Source organism: Choloepus didactylus, chromosome 23 (assembly GCF_015220235.1).
Source record: "Choloepus didactylus isolate mChoDid1 chromosome 23, mChoDid1.pri, whole genome shotgun sequence".
NCBI lineage: Eukaryota > Metazoa > Chordata > Mammalia > Pilosa > Megalonychidae > Choloepus > Choloepus didactylus.
This window is the reverse complement of record NC_051329.1, coordinates 1,563,896-1,587,553: the sequence shown is the minus strand read 5'-3', so window position 1 is coordinate 1,587,553 and position 23,658 is coordinate 1,563,896. Positions and strand designations below refer to the sequence as shown.

Genomic DNA, 23,658 nt, shown 5'->3' with positions numbered 1-23,658 from the left:
GTGCTACAATGTGGATGAACCTTGAAGACATGTTGAGTGAAAGAAGCTAGACCCCAAATGATAAATATATGATTCCTTTATTATGAAATGTCAAGAATAGGCAAATCCATAAAGACAGCAAATAGATTAGTGGATGCCAGGGGCTGCTTGGAGTGGGGAATAAGGATAAAGGAATGATAGCTATGTACACGGTTTCTTTTTGAGGTGATAAAAATGTTCTAAAATTGACTCTGGTGATGATTGCAGTGTCTGTGAGTATATGAAAAACCACTGAATTGTACACTTTAAATGGGTGAATTTTATAAGTGAATTATATTTCAAGTTTTTTAAAAAAAAGATCCGAATGGAACCACAGATGGGAAAACTGAGACCCAAGACGAAAAATCATGAATCCAATTGGCCTGTCTCCTAGACTGAGGTCTCCGCTGCCACGACCGCTGCTCTCCCAAGCGGGTCGTAACTCTCAAATTCCGTCCTGGAAGGTCTGACGGCTTACGAAGCCCCGCGACACCTGCTGCGGATACCTTCTGAGGTGGGAGGGACCAAGGTCGGGAAGAAAACAGGGCCTCGGGAAGGCGAAGCGACTCGCCCCGGGCAGCGCCTGATCCGGCGTCCCGACCCCAGCACCAAAGCCCCCGGCCCGGGTGGGGTCGGACGGTGGCCAGGACGGCGCGAAGGCTCCGGATGGCCGGCGGGACCTTCGAAATGCGCGGGAAAAGGCGACAGGCTCGCATGGAGACACACACACAAGCTCGCTGACTCCCGGGAGGACAGGGAGCGGCAACACAGCGCGCCCCACTCGGACCCGGAATTCCTTCTGCTCGGATTCAACCTACGTCTCATCCCGACTACAGTGGAAACTAATGTGGGATTCGACTTCGCACTTTCGTAACCATTCTTGATGGCGCCCGAGAAAACTAAAACTAAAAATATAATCTCACAGCACACAGCAGCCGCTATCATGGAGAGTCATCTAAATTCAGAAAACTAAGGCCAAAAAATTTTTCTGGAGGGTCACACGGCCCTGAGGTGTAACGAATCTGCTGAACCCTGTAGCCGGAAGTATAGCCTTCCTCTACCGGAAATGGCTTTTCCTCCATTTTGTTGCCCGCTATGGCGGCGGTATTGAGGTTTGTACTGGGGTACGGCGCATTTGACTGAGGAGGTACTCCAGGCTGAAGCATCGAGAACATCGGCGCGGCGCAGAAGAGGATCAGCCTGGAAGCCGGGGACGCTGTCATGTACGGCGCGGGCGGAGGCCGCGCCAAAGCCGAGAGGAAAAGCAGCGCGAAGGAGGAGGCCGGGCCTAGCGGTGCCGGAGGTGGGGGGAACCGAGTGGAGCTTCTGGTTTTCGGCTATGCCTGCAAGCTGTTCCGGGATGACGAGCGGGCCCTGGCTCAGGAGCAGGGACAACATCTCATCCCCTGGATGGGTGACCACAAGATCCTTATCGACAGGTCGGTTCCTCCCCCCACCCGTCGATCCTTCCCTTCCCTCACCCGCTCGATTTCGTCCGATGTTGACTTGATGTTGACTTGACCGCCAGGACTTAAAGGGGGTTTTCTGGAGCCAGCGGGAATCTGGAGGGGATCCCCACCCCTCTTCTCACATCCTTCCGGTGTTTGGTAGTGGGGGTGGTGGGTGGACGCTGAAACCTGCACTAAGGCACTGGCTGGAATTGCAGGCCGCTTCTGTCTCCGGAGGGATCGTCTCTGCTCGTGCGGCCCCTCTCAGCCCCTCACCCCTGTCGCTGGTTTCCAGTTGGCGATCCCGCGCGGTGGAAGCTCCCGGTGCCCTCTTGTGACCGGTGCTGTGGGGCCCGGCGCCCCCTGTGGGGTCGTGGGCCTGCTTTTTCTACGCGCAGCGCTCCACAGATCCGCGTGGTGGGAGGGCAACCCGGGAGGCGCGCTTTTATTCTTCTGAGGCTCCGCACACTGAGGCCGAGGTTAGAAACCTCCCGTGGACCCTGTGAGTTAGCCTTGAACATTTAATGCACCCAGTGTCTTCCTCAGTGAAGCGCTCGCCCTTTGCGGGCATGACATTTGACACTGACCATCCCCGTTCCGCATGATAGTGCGAGTTTGACAGATTCAGGTAGTGGGTGAAGTCGCCGTTAGATTGGAAGCCATTGACTTCTTGTCGACCCTAGTGTTGCTTGTAGAGGTCGTGTTCTTAGATGTGGTTTCACTGTCTTAAAAGTGAAGGGTGGAGCAGGGGTACAGCTTTGTTGCTTTTCAAATCACACCACCTTTTCAAATTACCCTTAAGGCTGTTTAGCGATTATGGTCAGAGGGGTCCCAGAATTGGGGATTTCTAAAGATGTTTGATTTGAAAACGATGACATGACATGATGTAGGTTGTTTGCTCACCTTCCCCACCACCCCCCTTTTTTCAATCCCTCTTTCCTTTTCCTCCCTGGGGTTTTTTTTTAGCTGGTTTGGCAGCACTACTTCTGGGGCCCGGACTGAAAACCTAACCGTGAGCAACCATTCATTAAGTTGTGGAATAGTCTCTCCAAGTGAAGGAAGCCCATCGTTTGAGACAATTAAAACTGGATTCTGCAAAGTCCTGGAGCATGACTATAGGGATGACTCCTGAGCTGGCCAGAATGGACCACACTAATGACCAAATAGGCCTTTTCCATCCCCAACGTTTCCATTTGGAGTTAGGTCTAGAAAACAAGGACTGTGGAGGGAGGGTTGCCACATCAGATCAGCCCTAGCACTGATGGTTTCACACTCTGCTCAAACATGCTGTGCCTTTAAACCATGGTTTACGTTGATTGATGTTGCCTGAGCTACCAGGCAGCTTGCTTTTCCAAAATGTCACATGTGATATTTATTAAAATTTAGTGAGCAATGAAGACTGAACTCTTTGTACAGTTTTCTGTATCATTCTGTAATTGATTTGAATTAGGTCTTCCAAAACTGGTGGGGAGCAAACTCTACACATGTAAATGTGTAATATTTTAAAATAATGATCTGCATTTGTAAGTTAAGGAGGTTTACAGCAAAGTAAAATTAATTTCAAAATTAAATAAAATGTAATAAATCGACTACTCTGGAATTTTGGGCCTTTTCTCCTATAAATGTCTTTTTTTAACATGTTTCTGGTCCCTGTTACAAACGTCGGCGTTAAATAATAAGGCAGACTTTTGTGCTACATTTGTTTTTGCAACTCTAAATCTGAGTGTTGTAAATAAAATTCACTAACTGGCTCATCTTATTTATTATCTGACAGTTGTGCATTGACAGTTAACACCTTGATTGACTTTTATGTTGAAAGCAGAAGGTGCTCTTTTTATTCTGAATTTGGCTAAAGTATCTATTGGTCCATGCAAGAGAAGCATGGGTGTGTCCCGATGTATGTTATTTCCTGGAGGTAAAAAAGTTTAGAAGAAAGTATTTATACTTCATCTTCTAATAGTTTTGCTCTGTTTCCAGTGAACCTCCTTAAACTGCATGTATATGTTACTGTTCCTTTGTATGTGTGTCTCTCTATCACATAACCCAGAACTTATTTCCTCAGCCAAGTGGCTAGGGGGCGAGCCTAGCCAAGATTTTACCTCCAATGGACGCAAGTTTCTTTGGTGAAGATCTCTCCTGAGAGTTCGGGACTAGCAGAAAGAAGCGAGGAAATTTCGACCGTTTGGTTCTTACGGATAGGTATTTATGTATTCGGGTTTGTGTGAATGTAAGCTATGATATTTGACTTTTCAGAAAAGAAATTTTTTTTATTGCAAATGGCATTGAATGTTGGCCATACCATAACCGGTAAGAATTGGCAGTGAAATGGATGCCATTTATGCTATTCAAGGATTGTTTGCCTTTAATTATAAGTTTTATCATATTGTAGAGAGGAATTTAGACTTTGTTAAGAAAACTTGAGTTTAAAAGTAGGTGAGCTATGACTAGCCAAATTAAATATAATTTGGAGAAGAATTTTTATGTTTGTTTTAATATTTTTATTTCTTGATTTTAATTGGTAAGTATACGTATACAATGTCACACACACACAAACCTCAACTTTGATTTCCTTCCACTGACCACTCTGTTCATATTACAGATACGATGGACGTGGTCACCTGCATGACCTTTCTGAGTATGACGCTGAGTACTCCACCTGGAACAGAGACTACCAGCTGTCCGAAGAGGAGGCTCGAATAGATGCCCTGTGTGATGAAGAGAGGTATTTAGCCTTGCATACGGACTTGCTTGAGGAGGAGGCAAGGCAAGGTACTGCTCAAGAAAAACTTACTTAAGCAACACACTTTTTTAAAAAGTTTAAGTATTTAAAAATTTACTCCCATTCATTTTTTATACTCACTCTTTCTGATATTATCTTGACAGTACCCAGTGGATTGGAAAAGCAGGAGTCTTTGCGTATCTGGGAGGACCTCAGGATAGTTTATATATAGAGCCACAGAGACTTTTCCCAGCTTTTGAGGGCAGACTGGGATTTGAAAAAACAAAAACCAAACTCTTTAACTGTTCTTCTTTAACAGTATCGTATGCATTAAAATTGATGTTCTTGTCTTTTCCTTAACAATCTTTAATACAGTTCTTAATCCACAAATTTTCTCAGCAGGAAGAAATTTTTCACAAAAGACGTGTATTCTGCTGTCTGTGGGTAAACATGTACTGCAAAAGTACATATTGATAGATGTAAAGTGTGAATTTTTGAGAACATTTCCACCTCAAAGAGAGGTTGAAAAAATGTGTTACTTGTTTTACTGAGAGCTACAACTTTAGAAATGTATAAAATTTTTCTCAGTAAATTTCTATTTTTGTTAATAAAATTCTCATTTTTATTCAAGAGGAAGAATACAAACGACTGAGTGAAGCACTGGCAGAGGATGGGAGCTATAATGCAGTGGGATTCACTTACGGCAGTGATTATTATGACCCGTCAGAGCCAACGGAGGAAGAGGAACCTTCTAAACAGAGAGGTAAGCAGGGAAGGCCACGGGAAGTCAGGTCTCCAGAGCACATTTCTGGACACTCCATAATGGGACCATCCCTAGGAAACATAGTAAACATTAGTGGTATTCCTTGTTACAGTAAAACAGGGTGAAAATTAGAGAGTGAATTGTCAGTGAAGATGGAAAGTGGGTTCACACTTTCTCTTGTTATCTGGGTTGGATCTAGTTGCCTTTTCATTTATTTCTTTGAATTGGGTAACAAAATTCCTCACTCAGGATTCTCTGTTTCCACATTGAGAATAGAGACATCCATATCCTCAGCGATTCACACTTGGGGCGTTGGAAGGAGAGGCATTAACTAGGATAGAGTTCTTGTTTCCACAGAGAACCTGTTTCTCTGTCTCCCCCTACCCACTGGAAGCATGACAAATATCTGGCTGTAGGATGCCTGTTGAATTACAGTTCTTACTAAAAAGAAAACAATACAACACACTCCCAGCTTGTTTTGGTAGGACCTAGGGTATATACTTATTTAGAGTAATGTTTATATAGAACGAAAGATTTTAAATGTGTGCATTTCTGGATTAGCTTTGGAAACTGACTAGTTAAAAAGGGTTCTTCTCTAAAACCTGGGCTCTTGTTGTGGAGGGACAGGTGTCCTCAGCCCTGAGAGCACCACCGCTGCAGCACCGCTTAAGAGTCGGTCGAAATGCAACCCTGACAGGTTAAGGGTGGGTCACAGTGATATTTGGAGGGATACGGGGATTTAATTTAAGAACTAACTTAATCTGTTATTTTGGACTTAATCGGTTTATCCTTCTAAGTCTCTTGAAAGTATGAAGTAATGTTGAGACAATGATTTTTGCCCTGCAGGCGTACAGACATCCTCACCTTCTCCCCTTGTCCCCATTCACCAAGGGATTTGATCTTAACAGGATAATAGGATGGAGGGCCAAACACATATATAGAGACTCTTCATTTAATCTTACTCATTACTTAGTGGACAAAAGAATCACTGTTGTGCATACAGCATCCCATATTCTCTATTTTACAAACCTTTAGATACTTTTCAAGTTGAATTTTAACTATATAGGATACCCACCTTTTGCACTGACTTTTGAACCTTTTTACATTGACTTTCTGCCCCAGAAGGTATGATGCCTGGATATGTTCTTGGAGTTCTAAGGTCAACACTCACTCCTCTGTCTAAAATAAGTCATCCCTTTGGAGTTCTGGAGAGTTCCAATTTTGCTGTCTCATCTCTTAAGTACATATATTATTTCTGCTTTAAATATGCAGTGTTTGATCAGAAGGGAAGAATACATTATTATCAGCATCATTATCATGAAGAAATGAGGTTTATAAAGGTCAAGTGTTTCTTTTAAGATCTTAGTCTTTAGAAAAATCCATAATAATTTCTTAACATTCTAGATTATGGGTCAGCAAACTAATCCATGGGCCAAATCCAGCCTGCTTTTGTAAACACACTTTTATTGGTGCACAGCCACACTCCTTTGTTTATATATTGATTATTTGTGCTTTCACACTACCACAGCAGAGTGGATTGCCTGTGACATACCGTCTGGCCAGCAAAGCCGAAACATTTACTGCAGGCATTTTGCAGAGAAAGTTGCTCCCCCTTGTTCGAGATGTTGGATCACTGTCTTGGTGTGATTGTGGGGCTGAATGATATTAAACTTTGTTGTAATTATTGAATTTTAAGAACTGCGATATAATTTAGTTTCTCTTTCAAGTTTTAGTATGTTTTTACTTCAACATAAAATTCTCTATTGTAATTTTCTTTTCTTTCTCTACCATGTTCTCAGAATTTTGCCTTATACTCTGGTTAAAAAAAACATTGGTGCATGTTGGGCCCATGTGAAACTTATATCTTGACTGTTAATGTTTAACTTGCAGTAACATAAATGAAACACCATGTGTTTAAACACACACAGACACATATCCAGTAAAATTTGGTTTGCTACCCAACACCACTAAAAATCAAATCTTACTTTTGATGTCATATTATTTTAAGATAAAAGAGTAAATATTTTGTTTTCTTAAGCCATCATGTCTAAATATTTCAAAAGCATTATTTCTACATAACTACTCCTCTCTTCTTTTTTGTAGCATACCGTTTTTTAGCCTAATTCCTATCCTTTAAAGATTTTCATAGTTATTCATCATTATTGTACATCCATTTTTTTAAATAAGAAAAGGTTGTTATTTGAAATCATTTGAATCCACATTTGTATTGCAGTGGTTGAATTTTATTTGGTGTTATGAAAGGCATGTTTCTGTAAATACAGGGGTATGTAAGAAAAGAACAAATCAATTTAACCCATCTATTCCAAACAGCTCTTTCAGTTAGAGAGCCTTTATTTTTGTCAGCAACTTAATGATAAGGAAAGGTTGTTTGAATAGGCAAAGTTTTAACCTCTTTGTCATTTTAGGAAGATATAGTAAAAGTTGTATCTTAACACGCACACTTCTGGCCTCATGCTCAAAAATATTTTTGAAACTATGTCATGACTTGGGATTTTGCCAGTAGAAAATCTGCAGCCCATCTCTGGTGTCTCCTGACTGCACCCATAGTGTGGTTGCTGGCTGGCTGCAGGGTGGGTTGCTAATGGCAGGGAGTCGCCAGGCAGTGGTAAATCTCCGCTTTCTCACCTCTGGGTCTTAGAGCCCCGGGAACGGTGCCCTCTGACTCTTAGAGGGGATTCGTAGAACACCTGTGTCTCATCAGGCTGGAATGCCCATGTTTTTATGCACAGTGAAAGCTGCTTAAAATCTCCCTTGGTTTCACAGAAAAACGAGGTTTTACAGGAAACCTTTGCATGTCATTGATCTCCTCAAGTTTCACTACGTATTGTGGACACATTTACTTTAATGAAGCTATAATGTTTGTTTATTTAATGTCATCTTTTTAAAGAAAAAACCTAAATAAGATGCTGAAATTCTTAAAAATATTAACTTTTATAAATTTTTTACTGTATTTTTACACACATCACTATATCCTTTTAAATTGGTAATCATCTGAGTTACTGACCTTTATTTAGGTTCTTGGAATTCAGAGTGTTACAATGTGCAGTACCTTGTCTAATATATAGTTGACAAATATTTGTTAAATGAACCATTAATGAATAAATAGAGATGGAAAACACCTGATTATTTGCGAAAGCAAGGTAGTTTAGACAATTTCACCCAGATATTTTACATTTTGATGATAAGAATCAGTTGTCTGGTAATTGAATACCTTGTGTTAGACCTGATGCCATCATCAGGAATCCACAGACATAGTTTAGAGGGAGGCCTTGGCAGTATCAATTAAATACGTGTAAGGTCTGGGAAGGAAAGAGAAATGAACATTTACTGAGGAGCTGCTGGTGTCAGGTATTGTGGTAGAAACATTGACGCAGGCCTGGAGGTAAATGACCTTACTGCACTTCTATAAATGAAGAAACTGAGGCAGAGCAAGAAAGAGACTTGCCCAGAGTCCAGAGCTAGTATGTGGCAGGGGGGATTCAGAATGCAACAGGACCCCCGTTTACATGCTCTCTCTGCTGTACCATCCCACTTCTTTGGGATTTGGTGAAATGATTTTACTTATATAAGGTGGAACAGAAGAAGAAATTGAAAATGTGTGTGGAAGTGATGATAGCTGGGAAAGTAAAGAATCAGGTAAAGCCAATCACTCCTCTTCCCTCAGTCGTTGCTGTTTGCAGGTGCCTTCTTGCCTGTCATTACTTTAAAGTTTTGTTTTTTCTTTTTATATAGAAAAAACTGAGACTGAACATTCAGAGGAAAATGAAGAGCCCTTCATTGCCCCCTTAGGATTGAACGTACCCCCTGACGTGGAACTGGTATGTGTAGTTCTATTTCATAAATACTTTAAGTTGTTACCATTGTTATTGTTTACTATTAGTAAGTGTTAATTTTTGAGAACTCAGTAAGAATTGTAATTGCTTTGTATGTATGTAATGCTTTAGAATTATTTGTGGATTTGTTCTTGGAGAAGAGCTCACACGTCACTTATTTTCCTGTAAATGAAAATGGAAGAATTAGCAAGGAAAAAGACTTAAGGTGGATACATTTCAGAGATCACATGGCTGACTCCCAAGATTTTACCACATGGAAAACTGGGTCAGAATTAGGGGTGAGAGGGCTAGCACCCACAATTTAGACATGAAAACAGTCTTGCTCAGGCCAGCTCTGCTCTCCCTCTGTTCTGACTTTTTCTTGGGTGGGTTTTGTAGCTATTTTAGACACGGCTTCACCTTCTGTCTCCCTGGTGTGCTGTCTTACTTGGATGCAGCTTTCTCCCTCTGTAATGGTCGGGCCCTGTGCCGTCTCCACGTCACCCTTTCACTGCTGAGGAGAACCACGTTGGGGTTCCTCTGTGTCTGCTCTGTAGCCAATGATGGGCATTGATCTCACCCCACTGTTACAGTTCCCCATGTAAATTAAGTTACAATGGATGTGGAACCCAAAACCCATGATTTTTGGTTGCACTGTTTCTTTTCTGAGCACTGATTTTGGGCCGTCTCCATCGTGGGCCCAGTGCTGGGTTGCGTCATCTCTCTCTTTGCATTCTCTCACTTAATGCTGACAACCCTGAAAGAGCTGCTCTGACCATCGCTGCTTTACAGATGAAGAAACTGAGAATTAGACATCAAGGTTTTGGCTGATAAGTGCTGGGCAGAAACTCAGACCCATGGCCTGATTCCCTATGCCAGCTGCCCCTGTGCTTTGGGCGGCTTTTAGGGTTGCATGTGCAAACTTGGAAGGAATAGTCATGCTGGGCATGAGGTTTTTTGTTTGACATTTCCCTAACTGCATCTCAAACACCATAGAAGCAAGTGTTGTGGGTTCTTGTTTATGTTGTGCATAATGAATCATTGGTTGTACAGTAGATGGCAGGAAAACTACTTGTTGAGGTAGTCTCATGTTCTCTCCTCTGTGGCCTGCTGCTCTCCTGATTTAGTCTGTCATGAATTTGACAGTCCTTGCTCTTCACTTCTGTGGGAAGCCAGATGAAAGCAGCTTGGCTCTGCCTCCTCCCTCCACTTCCTTCCCTCTTCTCGCGCTCAGTTATGTAACCCTTCCCTCCCTTTCTCTTTTTTCTTACAAACTGAGGTAGCAACATCTTTGGTTTTTGTACTACTTCCATTTGCCTTTACTTGCTTCTACCATTGATCATCTTGTTGTAGTTCAAGCTGCAAATATTATTTGAAAATATGATATCCTAAGACTTGTGTTTAATTATTTTAATATATAGCTATTCATTGTGTTCGTGCTTATTCTGGAATATGCTATTCATTCCTCATTAAAGACCCATTGAAATTCAGCCTTAAAAATCACAGTTGCTCCCTCATGCATATTTAATGCTAAAAGCTTTAAGGTTGATCACCTGGAATTTTATTTTATTTATTTTTGGCATGAGAAAACATTTTTAAATTTTTATGCAACTATAAATATAGAGGTATATACTATAGAATTTTGATGCCTTGTTTCATTTCTATTAAAATATTTAATGACTGTGTATTCTTGGCAAACTTAAGAATCAGTAAGCTGTTTAGTAGTCTGCCAGACTATAAAAATGTCTGACCCATTGGAGAGCAAAGTGAGCTTAGTATGTAGTCATTTTGTTTTCTTGTTGGAATCTCTTCCCATATTGTTATAAAAAGGTCTTCAGTGGAGGATTCTGTTTTGGTTCTGCTGAAACTGGATTTGAGTGCTTAATTGAGTCACTAGTTTGCATCTTTTTTCCTTTATGGTAGAGTCAGTATTTTAATATCCATTCTTCAGAATTATTGATTTTTTTTTGGCAATAGTTCATTGTATAAATTATACATTATGATGTGCACTCAGTGGAGAAAATGTAGAAGACAAGTGTTCGCTTCATAAGTTCTGTTGGTTTTTTCCCCTGAACATTGAAATTGGTGGATTATATCTTAAGTGGGCTATCAGTGCCACAGAGGGCAGAGGCTTTGTTTGATTTGCTGGGCAGGTAAGTTTGGGACAGTTGTTGAAGAAATCAGGAACGTTAGGGTAGTCTTGATTTTTAAGCTAACATCTTAAATTAGGAGCTTAATTAGGACAGGATTGCTGAGTCTTGTGTGGGGAGTCATGAGTAGCTGGAAGTGGACTTTTGCCCCTGCAGAGGGCATGCTGCTGTGGAGGTCCTCTCGGCTCCCGAGGGTCACAGGCTTTTAGGCTCGGCCCCTCCAGGAGCACATGTTGCATCTCTAGCCTGAACCCCCTTAGGGTAATGTTCAAGTTTTATTTTTTCCTTCTTATAGTGAATCCATGTCGTACATTCTTATGTTAGATGTGAAGTAAGGACCTGTATTTTCCCCAGTGTCTTTGTCCTGCATGGTTTATGCAATAATCTGTCCTTTTCCCAGTGATCTGACCTCCCGTCTTTGCTCTGTGTTCCCACCTCTTTCCAGGGCTGGTGCCCAGCTCTGGGTCTGCACTGTTTTGCTCATGCTCCGAGTTGTGTTGAATGTGAGCTGGCGTCTCCTGTACCCGGTGCTCAAGCACAGCGCCCAGAGTGTGGCTCACAGTGAGCCTTTGTTGGCTGGCTGGAGCCCACCTCACCCACTTTTCCTCCTCGCCACCCCTTACACTCCCAGGGTGGCAGCTGACGGCAGAAACAGTGCTGCCCCAGGTCTCTCCTGCTGGGTGCACCAGTCCTGCAGTGCCTGGCACTCGCTCAGGGTCCTTGAGGAGAGCCCCGCAGTCCTGGGGGTCAGGCACCAGCCCCTGAAGGGTAGCGGCTCAGCAAGCTCTTTGAGTGGGTTTCCAAAGGGAATCCTCTCATGAACAGGGAGAAGGGGGAAAGGGGTGCAGGGTATGGTTCAGGAGCACTATCAACAACAACATGCAGTTGGCGTTTATAGAGCACCTACTGTGTGCCAGGTTCTGGGCTTATTCCTCACGGTGTGCTAACCGTGACGTAGATGGTGATTGAAGCCTCTTTTCCAGAAGAGAGAACGTTGTGTTTTGAGGTCCCGAGTAGCTTGCCCAAGGTTAGATGTGTGAGGGTCAGGTGTGGGGTTCCACACAAGTGGCCCCATTCTGGAGCGCTCAACCACTAACAGTTATGCTTGACTGGATGTTGTACACGTTGGAGCTTTATTTTCAGCCTACAGGTGACATATTGCCCTGGAATGGGGTGCAGGACCCATGTTTCATTCCTGCTTTTCTCTGGGGTGGCCGGCCTTCTCCTCCCAGGGAAGGGCTCTGTGGGGAATGCCTTCCCTGCCCACTGTGCTGGGCAGGGTTTTTGCTGGGCTGTTAGTCTTTAAACTCTCCTTGTGGGCCTCTTTCCACGCAAAATTTAAATGTACTTATGGAGTTGGATCTGTCACTGTTTTCCTTTATGGCTTTTGATTTTTGCTTAGGAAGACCTTTCTTTCCTACTCCAAGATATAAAAAATATTCTCCCCCTTCTCATGCCAGTGCTCCTGCAGTCCCTTCGTGCATTTGAGTGGTAGTGAACAAGGCCGATGCTGACCTGGGGTGTGGGTGAGGGTGCGCTGAATGTTCTTCCCCGCAAGCATAGCCGTCCGGCTGCCTTTCTCAAATGCCTGCTCCTTCCCCACTGACGGGAGCGGCACCTTTGCCTGCCCACAGTTCCCGCTGTGCAACAGGTCTGCTCTGGGCCTCTTCCCATCGGCTGGTCCCAGCGCCCAGTTTTACCTTGCACTGAAGGGCCCACTCTCAGGTTCACTCTGAGGAAGTCCGGGGCGGCGGGAAAGACGCTTTTCTAGCCACTTCCCTGGCTGTGGTGCTGCTGCTGCTCCAGGGAGCCCACCATGAGAACCCCAGGTCTAGCTCAGAGCACTTTCTTCTAAGTCAAAACAATGTTTGCCTGGTCTAAGGAATTTACTGTTTCAGGTGAATTTCTCACAATTCCTGTTGAAATGCTGTTGGACATTGCCTTGAATTTGTTTATTAATTTGGGGAGAATTTTGAAAAAATATACTTAATATATATGCTATGCTCAGTCTTCTTAGTTCTTTTTCTTTTGGTTATTGCCAGTGCTTAGGAGAGCAGGTAGTGCAGGTGTTATGGGAGAGCAGGTAGTGCAGGTGTATAGGAGACAGGTAGTGCAGGTATGTGAGAGAGCAGGTAGTGCAGGTGTATGATAATTTTTACAGCCATCTCCATCTGGCCCTGGTTTGCAGTTGAGTCACTTGGATTTTTTAGACAGTCTCATACTCAAATGTTTATTGAGTGCCACGGTAGCTTCCAGGCAGTGTTGAGGACACTTGTGATGCACTAGTGAAAAAACCCAAGGGTCCCTGCTGTGGTGGCACATGCCCTCTAGCAGGGGAAGAGAAGCAGGCTGAGACAGCGTCTTTCTGTGGTGTTAGGATCTGGGCAGTGACCGAGGTCCATTCCACTGCAGACCCTCACAGAGTCCCTTACGAGCCTTGCAGCAGAGGCAAGTTTCTGTCTTCCCTGGGCCGCAGTTTTCTCACCTGTAAGTTGGAAACTAGAACAGTCATAAAAGGGTTAGTGTGAAAATTAAATTAAACAAATTGGTACTAAAGAAAGTCCATAGAAATAAAAGGACTAGTATTTGCTATTGTCATCCAGGATTCGGGATATGTTATTTACGACTTTTGCTTCAGTAAAATTGTTCTGTGGTCTCCTTTTGCCCCATTTTCTTTGCGTGGTTTTGGTGTTGTGGCCATGCTAGCCTCATAGAGTACATTTGGAAGCCTCAGCATGTTTGTGTGGCTTAGGGAACATATGTTTTACATGCATATTTAAACTTATATCTTTTTTTTCCTGGCAGTGGTTTCACACTAATTTTGTTTAATTTATTCTGACATGCTATAAATAAATAAATTACACTAAAGAATTCTCATCAAAAATTTTTTTTTCTCTCGGATCAGAGAGAGAAAAAGGAGCACACAAATAAAATTTGAAAGAGGAAGCCCCCCATAACCTGTATGGGGGGCAGGGCGGGAAGGGTCCATGTCACACGGCCTGCCGCTGTGAGGTGCTCACCTAGGGGGAGTATCGTCTGCTGAGCGCCACCTCCCTCTTCAAGCCCTTCAGCACTTGACTCTTATTTAAGGTCAGTCCCGCTGATGGGACAGTGGCAGCAGGAGTCGTAATACCAAGGCCTGGCAGTCACAGAGCTGGGGGTTTGGGCTGTGAATCAGTCAGGAAAAGAAACATGCAACAATGTCTTTCCCCTTCAGATGATTCAAATAAAAAAATTCTTTAAACAAAAAAGAACATTGAGGAAAAGTTTTAACACTAAATCTAAAATGATTTGCAAAGGAATATTACTTAATAAGTGGCTTGAAGTAGTCTATTAAAAATTGGGGGAGATTTTGATTTCAAGTGAGTCATCAAGGCATTTTTTGTTGTTTAAAAAAACTCATTTCTTTTACAGACAGTCTTTAGTTTTTAATGAACTTGTAAACCAGAAAGCTCCCATTTCAAAATAAAAACGTAATCGCAGATCATATAGATGTTTATAGTGAATACATTTACTTAAGCAATGTACAGACGTGTTCATTTGTAAGATATTAACTAAGTTTCTATGACAATTTTGTTTGTTTGTTTGCACAAAGAATGTTACAGAGTTGGTGCCAAGTCCTGAGAGGAATCTGGTTGTCAGTTTGTCTTAAGTCTTCACTTGAGATGCTTGTATCTCTGGCACAGGTAGGCAGGCGGAGTCTTTAGTCTGCTAAAACCCTGGACCTCCTGTCAGCCGGCTTGCCAACAGGAAGCCAGACGTTCAGGACTTGTTAAGTGAACAACCTGAGAAGCCCAGAGGTGGAAAAATCCCAAGAATGCACAGTTGTGACATTGAAATCTACTGCCACCTCTGCAGCTGGAGACTGCTCATGCTGTTTTTTGAAATAAGAATTCAAAGCGGGATAGTTCAAAATAAAAGACTCAAACAAAAAATTGGCATTTTTATGCCAATTATGTAAATTGGCATAAAATTATGTAAATTTCCCCAGCAATCTGTGGGTGTCAACTGTTTAGTTAACTTTTGCACAGTAGAAAACTAGACACCACATTGCATGTCTGAGCTAGTCTTCACAGCCCCGGAGCCCTCAACTCAGGCTGCAGCCTCACCAGTGCTGCCCGAGCCGCTTGATGCTGAAACGAAGCTCGTCGCGCCCAGTGAGCGGCTGCCACTGCCACTGCCACTGGCCGCGTGCATGGGAACTACAGTGTTTGAGCGTGGGGGGAGCAGATGCGGCGCCATCATCCACTCTGCCCCCGCTGCTCCTCAGTTCATGCTTAAAACTGGTTAGAAATCAAAACGAAAGAATGCTAAAACTCCAAGTAGAAAGTAAAACTGTAAAGTTACACCCAAAGTAGGGAAATTGGGTTGAACAGGGCCAGTAATTACTTTATAACAATGACTCATCAAACTTATCTCTTTCCTGTAATATCGGGAATAAATCATAGTCTATAACCTCCCACCACAAGAAGTTTTAGTGTTCCTTTCCTGCTCCCTCCAGTTTGTTTATTGAAATTATTAGATGTTATTTTTCACGTGATTTTCTACTTTAGGAGTCCTAAACAGTTTCGCTGGTTTTCAGCCTCATTTTCTGCGGTTGTTTACCTGTAGCCGTAATAACTTTCTGCATTTTCTTTTCTTGCCATTATTTGTTTTGCCTCTTTGTCTTGCCCTTCATACTTGAAAAATAGTTTCCCTAGGTATAAAATTCTGGGTCTGAAATTTTTTCCCTGTGGAACTTGGTACTCATTGCTCTGCAGTGTTCCTTGGCATTGGTGGTGGGGTAAGAGATCTGTTGCCTTTCTGATGCTCGTTTCTTCTGTATGTGACTTCTTTTTCTGGAATCTTTCTGGATTTCTCTTTATTTTTGCTATTCAAAAATGCCACTTGATTGAGTGTGAGAGTATGTCTCCTTTATTATTCCTACTTGCCATTTACGTGGCCCTTTTGATGAAGGTTCATGTGTTTTTCAAAGAAATTGCCTTCTGTTTTCCATCATTTCAGATCTCCCGTAAAGTGAATATCACATCTCCTGATGCTTACCTTTTTTTCTTTTTTTTTTAAGTTTTTCTCTTATAATTGCCATTTGTTGTTTTATATTTTTGGAGATTTGCCCACTTGTATGATTTGGTGTTCTAGGTCTCCAGTTTCTCTTCCACCCGTGTCCATCCTGCTTCTCACTCCTTCCATTTGCTTTTATTTTAATATCTGGTAACTTCCTTGTTCTCTGAGATGACCCCTTTGTCAGAGCAGCTTTCCCACAGATCTCTTCGTTCTTTTGGGAAGCCAGTTAGACTGTGGCTTGTTCTGCCCACGTGTCCCCAGGGGTCGCCTGCTCTGTGTTTACAATGGGCGTTCTCTGAGAGGTGGCGGCTCCCCCAGATATGTGCTGATATCCAATTGCCTGTTTATGCTAGACCGTTATTCCTTGTGGAGGCAGGCTCCCTGTGCCCGTGGCAGTCACACCCGAACGTGACGCTGAGGAAAGAAGGTGAGGGGTGAGTGACTGAGGGCATGGCTGCCCGTTAGGGTCTGGAAGCCGGGAGTGGCTGACCAATGTGCAAATATTCCCCCTCCACACATAGAAGGTGAGCATGGAGGGTGTTAGCCGGCACCAGGACATTTGTGGTCACTGCCAGGACTTTGCTGAGCTGCCTCTCCTGAGGTTCTGTTTGTCGTGGTCACCTCCAGCACGGCCACACTTCCCTCCCCAGCCCTGTGATGGCTCCGGCGCTTCTTCACTATAGTTCTCTCTGGCTGTGCTCCTGTCACTGGGACTCCTCCATCATTCACCCCATCTTCCGTCCTTCGCTGCTCTCTTTTGTCCCCTGTTCTGGTTCTGAGCTAGAGCACTTCTGAAGCTTCTAGAAAACCACACATGAGGGTAGGTTTTCTGGTCTGCAGACATTATTATTCCATTTTCCAATGCCTACCCTGGAGGCTTTGTTAAATCATTTTAATGGGATTTTGGAGGAAAATCCCAGACTACCTTCTTGAGTTCAGTCTGCGTTCTTAAACAAGAGGCCTCCCATTGGATTTAAACTAGGAAAACATTTTTCCCCTTTATTGGTCAATCCTTATAACATCAACATATTTATATATTTACTGTATCTTTATAAATGTTCATTTATGTTAGGAATGATCATGAAATTCTTTAATGGACAAGGATTTATCTCAGATTTATGTAATAAAGAGAGCAAAGAATGGCTTTTTCCAAACAAAAGGTGTTTATCTTGTTTCCACTTACTCTGTTAGGAGACGTTGAAATATGTTCATAAGATGCATTGTTTTCCTGTAATCGTTGTTGCTTTGTAAAATTACCTACAGATTGCTTTTGGACATTACTGGCATAACATTCTATCATAAATGGGTCTCCTTTTAATACATTTTACATCAGCAAGTTGACGTGGGCAGTAGAGAGAACCTATACTGGGACCCTTTGAGGATCACTATTCTGAAATGACCGTTAGTAACTGATGTGTGTGTGGAATATTCTGTTTCGGTATACTGTTTAGTCAGACTCCTTTTTATAGAGCGTAGCATGGTGGGCCTTTAACCTGGTATTTTATTTTGGGATTAGTAAATACCATTCATTAGGAGAGGGGGAAAGAATTAAATTTGAGAAGTAAACCATTTTATATTTTATGAAGGATGAGGCCCTGAAATTATAAAAGCATGATGGATTCTTCACCACCACCTTTTAAGAAGAATAATTTCTGGTTCTGTCTGCATGCAGCTTGCTAGTGTTCTTGTCGTTGCTGTGAAAGATGTTTTAGAGGCCTGGCTCCCGCTTCTTGCTCTCCTGAGTGCCGTGGGGGGTGGGGGGATGGGGGGCGCCCTGTGAAGGAAGTGTCAGGTGAGGGTGCGGCGAAGAGGCAGGGATGTGACTCCTAGGAGGGGCTCAGGATAAGGCAGCAAGATGACTCCCTGGACGTGAGAGCAGTATCACTTGCTGGTCCACACCTAGGCTGTCTTCAAGGTCCTTAATCTGGAGCCCACACACTGTCCTGCAGGGAGTAGGAATTACGCATGTAAATTCAGGAGAGTGCAGTTGCAGAAAGAAAGACTTCATGTGAGCCTCTGGCTTCTGTGGGTGTTTAGAACGCTTTTTTGTCAGAGCCTCCAGACTGTGAGAACTAGTCCCAGCTAAGAAAATGAAAGAGGAACAGTTCTTAGATACCTCGAGAAACCCACTAAAACACTGCTTTCTCCATAGAAAAAAATGCATGTCTAGATATCAAATTTGCATTTTAACTTAAGCAGATACACAAACCCACTGAAGCCCATCATAAAGCCCAGTTTACCAAACTCTGTTTCATGTAAAATGTGTTGATTTGGTGGAAAAAAAAAAAAAAGAAAAAACCCTTTTCAACATGGACAAGTTAGGGTGGTCACTGCCTGGATGTCTCTGAAGATTGGGAAAGTGGTTAAACTAGAGGAAGGGGTAGCAACAGACAAGATGGAATTTGACGAGGATGATGAATACTGAATCTCTGTTTACTTTTCTGTCTTCTTAGTTGCTGGGGTATTAGAATAGCTAGAAGGAAGAATTGAAATGGTGGAACTAACCCATGGTGTTCTTTGAAATTTGCTCTATACCTACTTGTTAAATTGTAATTTGAAAGTTATCACCTTCTTGTATATGTTATATTTCACAGTAAGGAAATAACTGAAACTATGGTGCTGTGACTCATAAAATTTTTGGAAATTTTCTGTATTACTTGTTAAATCATACTTTGAAAGTTATACCTTTTTGCATATATGTTATATTTCACAATAAGGAAAGAACCGAAACTGTGGAACTGAAACCTATAACATTCTTTGAAATTTGCTCTCTAACTACTTATTAATTTGCACTTGGAAAGTTATCACTTCTGTGCATATATGCTATATTCCACAGTAAAAAAAAAATAAAAAAATAAAAAAAGATTGCCTCCCATCGGTCCTGTATCAGGTAGTATGGGCAGCTTCAGTGGGAACTTTTCTTCCCCACAGAATCCTGGTGAAATCAGAAATAAGGGTAGTCATCACGTGGCCAAGGCAGTGCCAAGGGGCCCGGGCAGCCAGTGGCTTACTGTCCCTCTCAGCTCACAAAAGTTGGTAAAAATCAAGATATTGTTATTTCTGGTAAATGAGAATGGAAATATGATGATTTCTACGTTTTGGTTAATGATGGGGCCAGTAAAAGAGGAAGAATTGATAATGTGAATATGTGTGTTTTCTCATAGCCACCAACAGCAAAAATGCATGCGATCATTGAGAGGACAGCCAATTTCGTGTGCAAACAGGGAGCACAGTTTGAAATAATGCTGAAAGCCAAGCAGGCCCGGAACTCTCAATTTGACTTTCTGCGTTTTGATCACTACCTCAACCCCTACTATAAACTCATCCAGAAAGCCATGAAAGAAGGAAGGTACACAGTACTGGCAGAAAACAAAAATGAAGAGAAGAAAAGTATGTCAACTGTTTCTGTGCTGGGTAGACTCTAGCCTCTATTGCGGAGGGGTGGGGTGGGTTGCTCTGGAAGAAGTATCAAGATGCATGGTTGAAAATCTACGCTTGAGAATTTTTGGAATATGTATGAAATCCTGCCCATAAGGCATGATCATTTACCTGGGTGGTGCACCCATAGGACAGTGCAAAGGTCTTTCTGAAAATTCTTAAAAATGTATTGAGTTCTTAGGTAACATTTTTATAGACAGGTGAAATATAATTAAATATCAAGACTTTCAGAACGTAACATCTACATGGCATGCTTTTCCTCTCGTTTGGCTGCTCAGCATTCCAGAGAGAAAACTGGCCCTCTGTCAGGGCACTTGCACCACTGTGCTCAGTGCTGGGGCAGTATGTCACACTGTCCCCAAAATTGCGAATGGCCACTTTACTTGGATTATCTGTTTTAAACTGCTTTTTTTGTAGTGCTATGTTTAGAATTCTTACTACAAAAGCCATTTAGCTTTATTTTAAAGAACATTCAGAGACAACTGTCTATATATGTAGTTGTCTGTTGAATTTGCTTTTTTCAGCTAAAATATGTCGTTCATAGTCAGAGTTGTATAAATCTTATTGTAGATCTCATCTTCCTCAAGTTTGTTGTTTTTAAATTTCTTTTTTTTCCATAAACAGTAACAGTAAGATGTTTTGGCTTTTTTCTGGAAACAGTCAAGCAACTCCGGTTGTTAGAATAGTATACGATGCCTCCGGCTGGTGAACACTGGAGGGGAGATGCTGGGGTTGGGTCTCTCCCGAGCAGCCTGGGTGTCCACATCATCCGGGGTAACTCCCGAACATACTTTCTGGACAGAGAGCCAAGAAACATCTGGATATTGCTCTGCCTTTGCTTCTGAGTGTTTACATAATTTATTCTGTGCCTTTTGTCTCACCCTACACCAAAATCTTGAAATGTAATTTTGATTTCAGAATCAGGGGTCAACTCCGACAATGACGACGATGATGACGAGGAAGACGGTAACTACCTGCATCCGTCCCTCTTTGCATCCAAAAAGTGCAATCGCCTTGAAGAGCTTATGAAGGTTGTTAGCTTAATACCGAACTCTTCTTGTGCTGTAGCAGAATTTACGCTAATTTAATTTTGGACAATATTAAGCTTGCCATTTCTTGTATATTGTAGCAATATCTTATTTTATCATCATTAGGTTTACTGTGCATTATTGTTTGGTTTTAGCTTGATGGCAAAGAATTTGCTTCCCTTATTTCTTGTGTTTCCCATGTGATAAATTTCATGAGTAAATAATTTTCTTATAATTTAACTATTTTGGGATATTTCGAATAAGTTGGTTAAGACTTGGAAATTGTTTTGTTCAGATTGCATTATATTACGATTGGATTTTATAGATATTCAGAATATGTGCTTCTTGAAGTGCTCTGTTGCCTTCATAGGTAGTTTTAAAATAAACGTTTTTACTTCTGATCTCCTCCCCCATCATTTTCATAAAGGACTCATTCAGCATTTTTTTGGAGTGGTTAATTTATGCCACTGAATCTGTCATTTGTGGTATAGAAAACAGGATTCTCTCAGTCTTAAGCATTTTGCTTCTAGCAGTCCTGCAGCTTGGCTGATCCGTCAAGGGAATGCTTCTTAATTGATCTGACCTCCGAAACTGTTGGTGATTAAAAATCAGAAATTCCTTTAAGGAACGACAAAGTTTCAAGTTTTGAGTGAATTTGGACACAAACCCTTTTATTGGTAACAGTCTCCTTCTGATGTCCTCCTCCCTTTCCTTGGTGGCTATTGATTGAAGCCTTCCACTCGCTGAGTTTCTCTGGAACTCAGACCCAGCTAAAGTATTTAATCACAAATTAGTCAAGGACCTCTGTACACACCACCTGCGTGCCTGTTTAAGGATTTATCAAAGCATGTGATCGTATCTCAGTATTCTGAAAGCGTTTAGAGAAAAAAGCAGAGGAAGAAATATACATACTGTATTTTAAAGTTGAGTTGAGCCTTTTGCATCAAAAAAGTTTTATGTGGTGCAAAATAGAGAAAAGGATAAAACCATGTGTTGTGTCTGTCTCTAGCCTCTGAAGGTGGTGGATCCTGATCACCCTCTTGCAGCGCTTGTGCGTAAAGCCCAGGCCGACAGTTCCACACCCACCGCGCAGGCAGCAGAGGGCACGGCTGCGCAGACGTCACAGGTGGAATACACCGCAGACTGTAAGTCATGACCTGAGGGCGTGGCTGTGTTGGTTGTGAGTGCGTTCAGCCACGTGACCGATCCAATGACAGTGGTTTAACCAAACAAGCATTTCCTTTTCCTCGTGTAAAAAGAAGTGCACAGGTAGGCAATCCAGATCTAGTGCATGGAGCCAGGAGGAGCTCAGGTGCCTTTTGTCATTTTTTTTGGCCATCCTTAGCATGTAGTTTTCATCCTTTCACTTGTCACCTAATGTTTGCAAGATGGCGTCTCCGACATCATCTCTGCATCAGAGGAGGATGTGAGGGGCAGAGGCAGAGAGCAAGCACCAGCTGCCTCTGCTCCCGTTAAAGAGCTTTCCCAGATGCTCATCCAGTAGCTTCCTTTTGTTCTCATTGGCCAGACTATTGCTCTATTGTCTTCCCATGCGACGTGGGTTTTCAGTTGGACACAGTGCCACCCTAAACAAAATTCTGTTGGGAAGGAAGAGGGAGAGGAAGAGACTTACAGGATTGTGTCCTGTGCAGCTTTCTTAGAAAAGACACAAAGCATAAAACATATCAGATGCATCGCAGACTGTCACAGTTCTTACTTACTCTATGGATTGCCATTCTTTTATCTTTTTAATTGCTTAAAGATTTTAATTGAAAATAAATCTTGAGGTTCTATTTAAGAAATTACTTGAAAGTGTTTTGCCTTGGTCTCATTATCAGTTCTTTTTAATAATTTTATTTAGTGGTTGAATACTTAATGAGAGAGTCACAGTTAGCAAAAGCCACTGAAATTCATCTTTCAGCCTACTTCACTTGGAAATCTGATACAATGAATCCATTATTGACTCCTTCATTTAGAAATTGAAAATTCAACCTGAGATTAACTCCGTTTTAAGACGTAAGCAGCTCTTTTCTTGGACCAAGTTTCGTTAAAATGACTACTGTGTTCTTTTGTACCTCTCTTTTAGAATGGCACCCAGTAAGGCTAATGTATAATTTTGATGTGCTAACTTAATATTTTTAGACCTTAAAAATCTCTCACTTGAGTGTGTACTCAAAAAACCTCTTAAATTTTAGAATTTTGATACTTCTTTAAGTGATCAGATCACACATTTCTCTGAAGGTTCAAATCAAAGAGCAGACCTCGTGTTATGCAGTTGGGTTTTATTCGGCAGTCTGGTCCTGCCCTTAGTACATGTTGTGAATGTTCTAAACAGGCAGAGTTATGCACAAAGCTCAGCACACGTGGCCCAGACATGTACAGAACTGTGACACAATTTTTACAGCCCCCATCTTACCCCGCACAGGTGGTACTCATACCTGAAAGTCAGGCCAGAGCTGGGAGCAGGGAAGCTGGGGTGTCTCACTGCTGTCTTGTATGTGCTCCAGGACTGTGATGCAAGTTCACTGAGCACTGAGTCCCCTCTGCCTTTCCTGCTTTCCCTTTTCAGAGCCTGTGGTTGAAGCTGCTTAAGTTAAATGCCGTTTCCGGTGATTAGGAATAGAAATCTGGGCGTGAGGTAGGGTCTGTGACCCTTGCCTTGAATGGTTGCTGTGTTTTTACGTAGAGGCCACTCACATTGAGGGCGACGGGGTGTGGCCCCTATAGGGAATGGACAGGGAGACAGGGCGAATCAGGAAGGAGGGAGCCGCAGGGAGCAGGTCACGGCTGTCCTGTCTGAGGAGGGGTTTTCCGGCCTGATCCAGGGAATGGCAGTGTGAACGGTCAGCAGTGGCACCCCGGGGGCCCCCTTACTGTGGATGCTTGCCTGGGCCTCTGCTTGTCCCACTGCCAGAGGACGAAGGAAGGATCTGAGTAGCTTTGGCTTTGAGAACCTGTGCTGGCTTTCTTCCCATGCCACAGGGTCGGTGCCCCAGGGCCGTCACAATTCAGCAAGCTACACACAGTGCCCTCCTTGAGGCAGTGCAGCTCCTGTGGGCTGTCACCCTCAGCAGGGCATATCCCCACAGCACTGCCTTTGATGGGGTATCCTTAGTGACTTCTTCCCCTCAAGAAAATATGCTGCTTTTTTTTGTTTAAACAGAAAATGGTGGGCACTTGGAGGGACAATGCACTTG

General features: G+C 42.7%; 1 protein-coding gene across 6 annotated transcripts in view; it reads left to right on the top strand.

The window, feature by feature from the left end:
- Positions 1-1,085: 1,085 nt before the first annotated feature.
- The window catches only part of LOC119519150 (splicing factor SWAP), a 101,765-nt gene continuing 79,192 nt past the window's right edge, over positions 1,086-23,658 (top strand). For 2 of the 6 annotated variants that reach the window (XM_037816618.1, XM_037816617.1), the window contains exons 1-7: positions 1,086-1,457; positions 4,066-4,235; positions 4,817-4,948; positions 8,702-8,787; positions 19,160-19,385; positions 20,352-20,464; positions 21,471-21,606. In XM_037816618.1, coding sequence (XP_037672546.1) covers positions 1,240-1,457; positions 4,066-4,235; positions 4,817-4,948; positions 8,702-8,787; positions 19,160-19,385; positions 20,352-20,464; positions 21,471-21,606 — 1,081 coding nt within the window. In that variant the 5' untranslated portion in view covers positions 1,086-1,239. Of the gene's footprint in view, positions 1,458-2,432; positions 4,236-4,816; positions 4,949-8,701; positions 8,788-19,159; positions 19,386-20,351; positions 20,465-21,470; positions 21,607-23,658 lie in introns of all 6 variants that reach the window. The other 4 variants (XM_037816622.1, XM_037816620.1, XM_037816619.1 and 1 more) reach the window with 3 other exon arrangements.